The 12,554-nt window shown below is 41.7% G+C and overlaps 1 protein-coding gene across 1 annotated transcript in view; it reads left to right on the forward strand.

Annotated features, from left to right (window-relative positions):
• Positions 1-12,554, forward strand: part of CAPZA2 (capping actin protein of muscle Z-line subunit alpha 2) — a 382,121-nt gene that overhangs the window by 88,119 nt on the left and 281,448 nt on the right. Inside the window, exon 2 of the mRNA XM_044088708.1 lies at positions 9,637-9,700. Within this exon, the coding sequence (XP_043944643.1) occupies positions 9,637-9,700 (64 nt within the window). The remainder of the gene's footprint in view (positions 1-9,636; positions 9,701-12,554) is intronic.

Raw genomic sequence — 12,554 nt, forward strand, 5'->3', positions numbered from 1 at the left:
TAGTAAGGGAGACTGCTAGAAAGGTGCTTGGTGTGACATCTGGACAGAGGAAGGAGGACAAGGAGACCTGGTGGTGGAATGAGGAAGTACAGGAGAGTATACAGAGGAAGAGGCTGGCGAAAAAGTGGGTTTGTCAAAGAGATGAAGAAAGACTAGTATAAGGAGATGAGGCGCATGGCAGAGAGAGAGGTGGCGAAAGCTAAGGATAAGGTGTATGGAGAGTTGTATGAGAGATTGGACACTAAAGAGGGAGAAAAGGACCTGTACCGATTGGCTAGACAGAGGGACAGAGCTGGGAAAGATATGCAGCAAGTAAGGGTGATAAAGGATAGTGAGGGAAAGGTACTCACAAGAGAGGAGTGTGTGTTGAGTAGATGGAAAGAGTATTTTGAGAGGCTGATGAATGAAGAGAATGAGAGAGAGAGAGAAGGTTGGATGATGTGAGGATAGTGAATCAGGAAATGAAACAGATTAGCAAGGAGGAAGTAAGGACAGCTATGAAGAGGATGAAGAATGGAAAGGCTGTTGGCCCAGATGACATCCCAATGCTTAGGAGAAATGGCAGTGGAATTTTTAACTAGATTGTTTAATGAAATTTTGGAAAGTCAGAGGATGCCTGAGGAGTGGAGAAAGTGTTTTGGTACCTATCTTTAAGAGTAAGGGTGATGTGCAGAGCTGCAGTAACTACAGAGGGATAAAATTGATCAGTCACAGCTCGAAGTTATGGGAAAGAGTAGTAGAAGCTAGGTTAAGAAGGGAGGTGATTAGTGATCAGCAGTATGGTTTCATGCCAGGAAAGAGCACTACAGATGCAATGTTTGCTCTGAGAGTGTTATTGGAGAAATCCAGAGAAGGTCAGAAGGAGTTGCATTGTGTCTTTGTAGACTTGGAGAAAGCATATGACAGGGTGCCTAGAGAAGAGTTGTGGTATTGTATGAGGAAGTCGGGAGTGGCAGAGAAGTATGTAAGAGTGGTACAGGATATGTATGAGGGTAGTGTGACATTGGTGAGGACTGCAGTGGGAGCGACAGATCCGTTTAAGGTGGAGGTGGGATTACATCAAGGATCAGCTCTGAGTCCTTTCTTATTTGCAGTGGTGATGGACAGGTTGACAGATGAGATCAGACAGGAGGCCCTGTGGACTATGATGTTTGCAGATGACATTGTGATCTGTAGTGAGAGTAGGAATCTGGTTGAGGAGACTCCAGAGAGGTGGAGATGTGCTCTAGAGAGCAGAGGAATGAAGGGCAGCAGGGCTAAGACAGAATATATGTGTGTAAATGAGAGGGAGGGTAGAGGAATGGTGAGGATGCAGGGAGTAGAGTTGGTAAAGGTGGACGAGTTTAAGTACTTGGGATCAACAGTTCAGAGTAATGGTGAATGTGGAAGAGAGGTGAAGAAGAGAGTACAGGCAGGGTGGAATGGGTGGAGAAGAGTGTCAGGAGTGATTTGTGACAGACTGGTACCAGTAAGAGTGAAAGGGAAGGTCTAAAAGAGGGTAGTGAGACCAGCTATATTATATGGGTTGGAGACAGTGGCATTGACAAAAAGGCAGAAGTCAGAGCTGGATGTGGCAGAGTTAAAGATGTTAACATTTGCACTCTGTGTGACTAGGATGGATAGGATTAGGAATAAGTATATTAGAGGGTCAGCTCATGTTGGACAGTTTGGAGACAAAGCAAGAGAGACGAGATTGCGTTGGTTTGGACATGTGCTGAGGAGGGATGATGGGTATATTGGGAAAAAGATGCTAAGGATGGAGCTGCCAGGTAAGAGGAAAAGAGGAAGGCCTAAGATAAGGTTTATGGATGTGGTGAGAGAGGACATACAGGTGGTTGGTGTGACGGAGCAAGATGCAGAGGATAGGAAGAAATGGGAAGAGATGATCCGCTGTGGCGACCCCTAACGGGAAAAGCCGAAGGATGATTATGGGAGTCAGATTTGTTTGCCACTATTCTTGTTTTTTCCAGGTTTACTATTGAAGAGGTGCCTGTGTCCCAAAGGGAGGTGGGGTTTTATTTAAGAATTGTTACTAGTGCCCAGAAAAGTGGGTACTAGGAGACTGATTGATTCTAGACCTCTCTCATCTAAACACTTTTTTTTTTTTCTGAAGGTGTCTTCCTTTCAGTTGTTGACCCTTCAGACTGTTTCCTCTCTTGCTCCATCAGGCCTTTCTAGTGTCTTTGGATCTCAAGGTCACTTATCTCCTATTCCTATCCATCGTCTTTTTCAGGAAGTTTTTGCATTTCTCTACTTTCTGGCATTTTCATTTCTGTGCTTTGGCCTTTCTGCTGCCCCAAGGGTATTAATCAAATGCCTCACTCCTGTGATTGCATTTTGCAGGCTTCAAGAGATCCATATATTTCCTTACTTGGATGACCTACCGATTCAGGCATCCTCTCCCGAGATCCTTTTTCAAAATCTTCGTTTTGCCATTTCTCTTCGGAGCCTATAGGAGTTCACGATAAGCTTCAAAAAGTATTTCTCAGGATCATGTCTTTCTGGGTTGCAGGATTCAGACAGTGCCAGTGCTGGCATCCCTGCCTCTTCTAAAAGCCTTGGTTCTTGTATCTTACAAAGTCTTCTCCATTACAGCCAGGGAGTTTCTGAGGGCTCTGGGTTTCATGTCTTCAACCATTCTGATGCTCCCTCTGCCCAAACTCCACGTGGGGAAGTTCCAGTGGTTTCTGAAGTCTGTGTGGCTTCAAGATCCACATCCTCTACAGTTTACAGTTCCTCTTCCTTGTCTCAAGAAGGAACTTCTTTGGTGGATTTAGCAGTTGTCTCTGAATCCAGGGTTCCCTTTTCATCCCCCTCTTCCCTCTCAGGATCTGTTCACAGATGCTTTAGATATGGGATGGGGATCGACTTGGCTCCCTGAGGGTACAGGGAGTTTGGTTGCCTCGTCAGCAGAAGGAGCACGTCATTGTCTAGATGAGAGCTCTTAAGCTGGTGCTTCAGGCCTTTCATCCCCTTTTCTCTCTGGGGTGCCTAAAGGTATTCACAGTCATTACCACAGTTATGTGGTATATCAACAAATGGGGCGGGGGGGTTAAGATCTTCCCTTCTTTGCCAGTTGGCACACTTCTGGTATGGGATCTGGCTGTTAAGTGACTCTTCAGGCAGTTTATATTCCCACATTGTGGCAGACACTGTGAGCAGGTCCTTCACTTAATCCTTCGAATGGAAGCTTCACAGGGATGCATTTCTGGACATTGCTCAGAGGAAGGCAAAGAGATCTACTTGAGGAGTACCCCACTGGTGAACAATCAACTTCCTCTGTTTTGTGCCAGAATCCCAGCTCCTCTGGTGTGGAAGGTGGATGCCCTTTCATTTTCTTGGAAGTGGATGTTTCTTAACGCATTCCCTCCCCTTACTTTCATTCCAAAAGTCCTGTTTCAAGATTCAACAGGATGCTCCCAAAATCTTGTTGGTGACTCCCTTTTGGCCATGATGACACTGGTTCCTTCTACTTCTGCATCTAGCCAAGGGCAGTCTTCACAAGTTACCTCACAGGGTGGATTTACTCACACAAGACACGGGATCTCTCATTCCATCCCCACCTGTCCAAACTTCACCTGACACTGTGGGTGATAGGGTTTTGATTCCTTAGACACCTTTTTTTTTTTTTCTTTTTTGAGGATGTGCCAGGAAGCCTACTACTAGGAAATCCAACTGGAAGAGGTTTTCTATTTGGTTTATCTGTCATAACCTGGAGCCACTTACTGTGGATGTTCCTTTTGGTTCTCTGTGTGAGTTGCTCAGTGCTGGTTTGGCTTTTCTTTCTGTTAAGGCCCATTCGTCAGCTCTTCTCCTTGTCTGCCTTTTACTTCTCATTTAGCTTCTAGATTTGAAGCTGAGCAATTCCTTAAAGGCATCTTAATGTTAGACCGTCCAGGAAGCCTGTTCCTCCTCCCTGTGATCTTAATTTTGTTCTGTAGAAATTGACTCCGGCTCCTTTTGAGACTGCGGTTTCAGCTTCCTTGCAACATTGTTCTTGGAAGACTGTTCTTTGTTAGCTCTTACTTCTACTAGACGGGTGTCTGAGTTGCAAGCCGTTATATTTTGGCCGCCGTTTTTGATATTCCACATGGGCAGGGTGTTTCGTAACTAATCCTTTTTTATGCCTAAGATTATTAATGAATTGTCACTTACAGTCTATTAATTTCCCTACTTTTTTCCCCTCTCTCCAGTTTTTGACAGTGAGAGGGTGCTGCATACTTTGAACGTGCATAGACTACTCAGATTTTATTTGGGTAAGACTAAAGCTGTTAGAAGATTGGATCAGTTGTTTCCTTTCATCCTAGGTCTTTAGGATTATCTGTTTCCGAGCAAGCTATTTCTACTTGGATTTCAAAGGCTGTTTCTTTTTGTTACACTTTTTTTATAATGGTACGAGCCTTCCTTCCTTCTTCTGTAAAGGCTCATTCTACTAGAGATGTGGCTTCTTTTATTGCTTTTTTTCAATTGTTCAGATACTATTTATATTCTTGAAGCAGCTACCTGGACTTCTGTGCATACCTTTACTAAACATTACAAGTTGGATGGTATCTCTAGAGCTAGAACTGGTTTTGCTATTGCCATCTTTCATGGCTTCTTAGAGGGCTCTACTGCTGCTTCCTCCTCCCAAGTTTCCTCTTGAGCTTTTGCACTCTCCCATATGTGATGAATACTGCAGCAGTGAATGTAAGGACGTAGTACAGTTATGATTCTAAAGACAACCACAAAGCATTCTATAGCTATGCCAAGAATCTCAATGGCAACACTCAGATCTGCTCTGAGTTACAGCACAATGGCACTAAATATACAGACCCAACTGATACTGCCAACATCCTGGCAGATAGGTTCAGTGCTCACTTTACCCCCCCTCTCACCCCCTAAAGAGCCCATCTCTATACCGGAAGAATGCAAAGTTCCTGTAATAACAGCTGCACAGGTAAAAAAACACACTCTCCAAAGTCAAGAACACCGCATCCATGGCACCAGACAACATCCCAGGCTGCATTCTACACGAACTGGCACCCCACCTAAGTACCATGTTCAGTCATAGCCTCACCTCCGGCTTTGTGCCTGCTGAATGGCGCACAGCGACAGTTATCCCACTCCCCAGGGTCCGTGGTGGCTCGCCCCCCTTGTGAACTACCATCCCATTAGTCTGATGAGCCTGGTCTGCAAGGCCATGGAACGTATCATCATGGAACTTATAAACAAAGACATTGGTAATCTCCAAACTGTGGGACCCCACCCAGTTCGGGTTTGTAAAAGGTAGATCATGCCTCCTAAACCTGATAGACTTCTTTGAAGCAGTCACCAAAGCCGTAGACAAGGGTAAGGTGGTTCACACAGCCTATCTAGATCTTGCCAAGGCTTTAGACACCATCCCCCACTCTGGAATTATAGATAAACTCACTAAACTAGGTATAAATCCCTATATCACCAGATGGGTTGCCAACTGGCTCACTGACAGAACTCACTCTGTGAAAGTAGCAGACTCCAAATCTGACTTCAGACAAGTGGAGTACCACAGGGTTCAGTCCTGGGTCCTCTCCTGTGTGGTGTCTACTTCTCTGAAGTACGGGCTAACACGGTCTTTGGCTACCGAAGTTCGCAGATGACTGCAAACTAGGAGCCATAATCGAAACTCCTAATGATGTGGACATCCTACAAAGGGGCCTCTCTGAGACAGATGCCTGGTGTCAAAGCCATGGCCTCAAACTCAATGCCAAAAAGTGCATTGTCATCGCCTTTTGTAAAAACTCTGTACCCATGAACTACAATATTCGGTAGTATACTTAACACCGAAAGTGTGATAAGAGACCTTGGGACCCAGGTGGACAGTAGTCTCTTCTTTGATCATCACATCGCCACAGTAGTTAGGAAATCCTTCTACATGGCACACCTCGTCACAAAAGATTTCTCATCCAGAAAAGTAGAGGTCATTGTTCCCCTCTACTCATCACTCATTAGACCCATTATAGAGTACAATGTCCCTTTTGGTATGTAACTCACAAGACCTTTACAACAAGTGGAAAGGTTGCAGAAATACCTCACAAAGAGGATTACCGGCCTCAAACAGATGCCGTACGCAGAAAACTATAAAAACAAGTCCCAGGCTCAGGAAGGACCATTCAAACTTTAATAAAACATGAAGTGCTTTTCGTCTGCTCTGAAAGGCAGACTTCTTCAGAAGTAATGACACAGAAACAAGTTTACACAAATACTCATTAAAGCCAAAAAACGTGGGCAAATTTAAATCCTTAATCAATTAAGCGTACTGCTTAAAATCCTAGGCAACGTAGTGACATAAAAGAAGTTATTACAAGTTATAAATTGATTTAACAATGCACTATAAAGCAGTTTTACAAAAAACTACCCTTACTTGCACTATGCTACTATGAAATAAACTACCACAATTATACTATATTTAATAATGGCCATAATGTATTGCACGAAAATAAAATATAAAAATTAAAAGCAATACCTACACACCCAAAAGCAATAATAATAAAAAAGATTATTACCCAATAAATACTATTCTTATATTTTATAATAAATATAAAAATGAAAAGTAAATAATAACTTGCATTACATATTATCTCTTCAAATTGTTTAATTTCAAAATACTACTTATAGAAGTGAATTCATTTAAGCTAGGGACATTACCAGCATCCAGTCTAATTTGCCAAACTACTATGAACATTATATGTGGTTATGAAACTACAGGTAAATGGTTGCCTCCTTTGCTGATCTACAGAATCCTGTATGATTGATACCGGGATATCGGCTTCTGGTATGCCCTACGCAGACAGTCTCAAAAAACTCCAGCTTTACTCCGTTGCATATCGCCTACTCAGAAGTGATCTCTGCCTAACATACAAAGCTATGTCAAACCCAGAGCTGTTGGACATGCTCCACTTAAAGAAATCCCAATCCCTCCGAGCTGCACGCTCTAGGGACCTAAACCTTGTCACCACAATAAACAGAACATGCCGGAGGGATAGATTCATGTTCCAGAGACTTCCCATACTCTGGAATAAACTACCTATCTATATCAAACAAAGCTCCTCATTAGCACTCTTCAAGAAAAATCTTGATGATTGGATGGGAAATAGGACATTCACCCCAGGGATCACCTCTGTGGCTCTGCTAGACAGTGGCACAGGAAAATAATTTTCTTGGGTGGCAAAAGCCAGAGTACCTTTTTGACTGGGCTTGTATAGGCCCCAGGGCCGATAGCCTAGTTACCTACCTATGAACCTATAACAGTAGATATCCTTGTCTTCACTGCTGCAGTGTTCGCTCCCTCCCTCCATCCCCTAGTCTTTTTTTTCTTCCTGGATGTGCAGGTTCTCTTTGGTTTTCGTTGAACTGGTGTTCCTACTGGTACCATCTGTTCTGAGGGTGGTACGCCTGAACATCACTTTTTATGCCATACGCTACGCGAGGAGCATTTGGGTGACGTTCAACATACCTTAAAGCAATGGTAGGCTTTGGTAGACTGGCCGGACATTGGGCTACCATGGCAGGGAATCCCATAAATGATAAATACTGCAGCAGTGACATCTACTTTTATGGTAAGATTTTACATAACTGTACTTTTATTAACATAAGCCTATCTAATGTAGTTAAGGGGTTCAGGTTAGTTTCACTGGTATGGAAATATAAGCCAACAATAGCTATTGTGAAGGAGACACATTTGGACTTCTCAACGTAAGTTATAGTCTAGGGAGTTTAGATTGGGGCTGCAAAGCATGCAGTGAAGTTTGGGGTGTGGTTATCAGGATATTTATATATCCCGATTAAAGATACTGTAGTCAGGAGTCAGAGAAAACTATGGAGGAATAAAACATTTGTTTTGGGGGCAGGTTTGGATGATTTGTTTTATTATGTTGAAGTTGACCAGGCAGGATTAAGGGGTGTTCTGTCTTGGCTAATGGCTTTTCATGAGCCTTGCCCTGGCAAAACTGTGCTTCAGGTTCTCCTGAGCATTAAATAGATGTCTGTGGTGGTCCCAGAGCTGTTAACCTTTTAGTTGGAGAGGTGGTTCTTGTACATTATTTTGGCTTTAAAGTACATGTTGTATGTACTTCAACAAAAAATGTAACTGATTTTTCCTTATTTTTCTCTTGGGTATTCTACATTGTGGAGACTTGGATAAGACTAACATAACTAAGGAACCTTTATTTAGGGTTGATTTGTAGTTGGCGAGGCGTTGAGTTGTTCAAATTGTGCTCAGAGATCAACAGAAATATCTGGACAGCATTTTCAGTGGTATGCAAATGTCAGACATTTCCCCTTCCCATGCTTGATGGGAATTGCTTTAGGGGCTGGATTGAGGGAGCTGTCTATTCCTGATCACTTGAATACAATACTGCTTGTCTGAGGGATCGGGACAGATTGGAGGATAACCTTAAATATTTATATTGGTCGAAGTCCAAGCAAATTAGAAGGAATGAGAGGGAGAGAGGTTTTTGCAGCTGGGGAGGTGATAAGGATATTACATGCTTGTCTACCTCAGTTAATGGGGTGAAAAGGTACTACTTGACTGGGCCAAGAAGGCTATGGATGATTATTTTGAAAGACAGCCGAGCTTCCATAAGTCAGCACTAATGGTTTATTTCGCTATTTTCCTCTTATACTATGCATTGATGAGCCTTGAAATTAAGGTATTAGGTGGCCAATAGACTTGTCATATTTTAAAGACTAATTGACAATAGCATTTTTACATTTGCCCTTAAAATAAAATACCTGCAGGATGTTTAGAAGGTTAGGTGAGAGCAACTTTCTTCAAAGAATATTTGATCCTTTTATAGGTTTCTGATCTCAAGCAGAAGTGTTAGACTGCTGGTCCCATTTTGGAAAAGCTTTATATTATTCTCACCTGTGCTTGCAGTTCTTATAGTTCCCCTCAGTGCTACCTATTCTTTCTCCATCACCAGGATGAGAGCTGGTGCAACCATCATCCAGGCAACCAGGAGTTTGTATTTCCATTTTCTTGCTAGTTCTTTCCTAGAAGGTGATGTGGGGATCTTGCGTTACTTTTCCCCAATGGACGTGTGCATTTCCAGTCCATGCCATATGAACATTGCTTGAAAGTGTCGATCACATGTCCTGTTAGATTTGTGCACCTGTCTACAGTATGTGTCAGTATTGCTGCCTTGCCCCCCCCCCCCAGATTGGTTGAGCCGTCTTTGCTCACTTGTGCATTACCGTGTTGATTCTTCCAACGCAAATCTCTTATCTAGGTTGCAGTCAGTATGTTCTCCTTTGTCACAGATTCGATGTTGGAAAATGTCTTTCACTCTGAACTAGTAGCATTGAGGTGATGAAATATGACTTCATTTTATGAAAAGTATTTAGACGAGAAAGGGGGAAAAAGCACTGGCTGGGACATTGGGTGCAGTGTTTTATCAGAGAGAATTGCAACTTTTAAAAAGGGCCTGCTTTGTCTCAGTTTATTGATGGGTTAATTAAACACATTGTCTCTTAACCTGCTACAAATCGCAAACTAAAGGAAACTTCATTGGGAATAGAAATTTTTACAATGTAACTAGAAATTACTTGTTACTACTGATTACTTTATCATCTGATAGTGCACTTAAGAAACATTTTAATCTGCTGTTTTAATATCTACAGGTGCGCATAGCTGCATCCTTCATAGTTCATGCTCCACCAGGAGAGTTCAATGAAGTCTTTAATGGTAAGTTGTGCTTGAGTTTATTCTGTTATGTTGCTTGAGTTTATTCTGTTATGTTACTTAGTAAATGCATCTTTGACTTCTGAATTTATATCCCACATATATATTCTTCTGTTATCCATTTCCATGCTACTTGGCTGATACCCCCCCCCCCCCCACCAAATAAAATACTAAACTGTAAGCTTTGCTTCCATTTTTACTTCTCATTTTGTTGTCTTTGAAGAGAGAATTGCTGTTCTACAATTTACTGTTTTCATACAGTATGGATTTACATTGTCAGTTTTGAGTGTCCTGCATGTTTGCATGGTACTGTTTGTCCTGTATTATTTTGCCACTCTGTGCAAGACTGCTGTGTATACTCAAAGCTGTCCTGCATGCCATGAAACACATTCCTCTTTTGCAACATACTGCTTTTTTTGTAACGCTAGTGTTACTTCTAGGCCCAACCAGCTTAGGAGTAAGAAACTCTACTAGTCATGAGGGCAGAAATATAGTGTGATGGTTAATTTAGCAGAGGCTGGTGAGCTGTTACAGGTTCTTGCATTAGGCTAACTTTAGTTTGTACGAAATGTAAAAGCAAAAAAATAAAAAATAACGCCACCAACCACTCGTAGTTCCAGAAAAAAAAAGCAGGAAAACTCTCTTAACTATAGACTTGGCGCTTTCTCAGGGCTTCATCAGAGTAATGGTACGAAACACTAAAAGAAATTAAATACTGACAAAAAAATCACATGATTAAAATCCATTGGCTAACTAATTGCGTCTTAAAGATACATGGTAACACTGTTAACCGCTGTTATTATATAGAATACTTAAATAAAATTAAACTTTGTTGTAAAATGCTTAAGTTGTTGTAAACAGCTCATTTTAATAAACTAGATTTGCTAGGTCTTAGTTTTAACACTGACCTTAATGAAATACAAACTCTAATTTCTTCACTACAAAAGTTGTCACCCTACGCACCAAAAAAATAGCGTAGTATAGTTGTTGAGTTTTTTCTTGCTGTTTTTGTGGAACTACGAGTGGTTGGTGGCATTATTTTTATATTTCGTTCAATGTTATTTGCTCTGTTGGTCAATCGTTTATGCTCACTTGAAGCTAAAGCTGAATGCTACTTTTTACATACTGGATTTATCACAAATGTGTTTCTGTTGTATGTTTTTCTTAAGTGCATTTGTGGTACTTTAAATACTGTAAACCTAGCAAATGTGTTTACGTTTTGTTTTAAGCTTGCCAGTGGGGAGCAAGACATGTTTACAGGTATGAGTTAGAAATAAAGAAGGTCTGGACACTTGTCACATTTAAACAAGTCCTGTGTGAGAATACAGCAACTTGCAGGATCAGACTTGTTCATAGCCAGAGCCGGGTCATGAATCTCTTCTATCCCCCACCCTTCCCATACTATTATCCCATTACTTGGCTGCTTTTCCCTAATTACCATAAAACACGGTTCAAACCTGGCAGTGTGCATAGTTTTTTCTTTTATACTTTTACAGTGATCAGAGATTTTAGATTTTGTTTAAATGTTATAGATTTTACAGCAAGCACCTTGACAGACATTTGTTAAACAACACAGTCCCACACTGAAAATAGACTTTGCTTGAGCAACAGTAAACTTCTCTTCTCTTGAAACTCACATTTATTGAAGACACACCCTTAAACTACATGGCATACAGAACTCCTGGTCGGTAGCATATAGCGAAATAATTAGCATCTATGAGAAGGGCAAAGGAATTTAAAAAACTAATGTGCAACACATTTGCTGACAGCTTGGGACTGCCTGCTAGATGAAAGTGCCCCATTTTATGGGGCAGCCCAGGAGTACCGTCTGGAGAAAGTGACTTGGTCAGTCACACAGCAGACAATGAGGGAATGAAATCCTGCACTACAGAAGCAGCTTCTGGCCTTATTCATCTACACTAAGTACCACACAAGACGGCTATACTCCCAACACCGTGCTTTTCACACTGAAAAAAAAGCTCCAATTAAAAATGTATTTAGTTAAACTGGACAGTATGGAGTTTATTTACAGCTAAGTAACGAACACTGTCAGACAGCAAAATAAGGAAACCAAAGATCATACCCAAAACATATGGCTCATAGGATGGTGCTCCTGTTTACTGCAGTATTTTCCTTCCTTTGCACTGTAACTACTGTGGGATGCAGTAAGCAAACACTTGTGCGTACACACACCACACCTCTCCACCCCACACACAACCATCAATTACAGACACTAGCATGACGGTATACTTCGTATATCAAGAACAAATGAATACGTTCAGAAATGTATCTCATCTTGCTTCTGTCAAAACCGTAAAGTGGAACTAATAGCAACTTCCCCATCTCCTTTCAACTTCGGTCAAGAATCAGAGATGTCCCAAAAGTTGCTAGAAGAAGAATCATACTAATTCTCAATTTATCTGAAAATCTATCCTTGTGGGTACCAGAAGATCGTCTTTCACCATGGAGGGTAACCATTCAGGAAGCAGCAGAGGTTTATCTTGAAGGAAATGCTTTTCCATGGATTATGCTCATCAGGAGTACAGAGACACATGTACTGTCACACACTTATACTCGCACCCTGTGCCTGATCATAGTAATAACAGTTTCAATATTGTAAGCAAGTTAACATAATTTCTGATGTGGCAGCGCAGCCAACCCCCAAAGCATTTAATGCTTATGTGGGCAGGATAGAACAGTTGGTCAGCTTAGAAAACTTTAGTGCACCTTCCATGTCCTCAAACTGTTATGCAGTTGGAACCGAGCTGCCTGAAAATGCAGGTTAAATGCCCAGCTCTTCAGTGCTTTCCTGCTGTTGGAGCGAGAGCTCCTCTGCAGCCTTTCAGTGATCAACAAT

The sequence above is a fragment of the Protopterus annectens genome, chromosome 11.part0 (assembly GCF_019279795.1).
Source record: "Protopterus annectens isolate FY-2018-M chromosome 11.part0, PAN1.0, whole genome shotgun sequence".
Classification (NCBI taxonomy): domain Eukaryota; kingdom Metazoa; phylum Chordata; order Ceratodontiformes; family Protopteridae; genus Protopterus; species Protopterus annectens.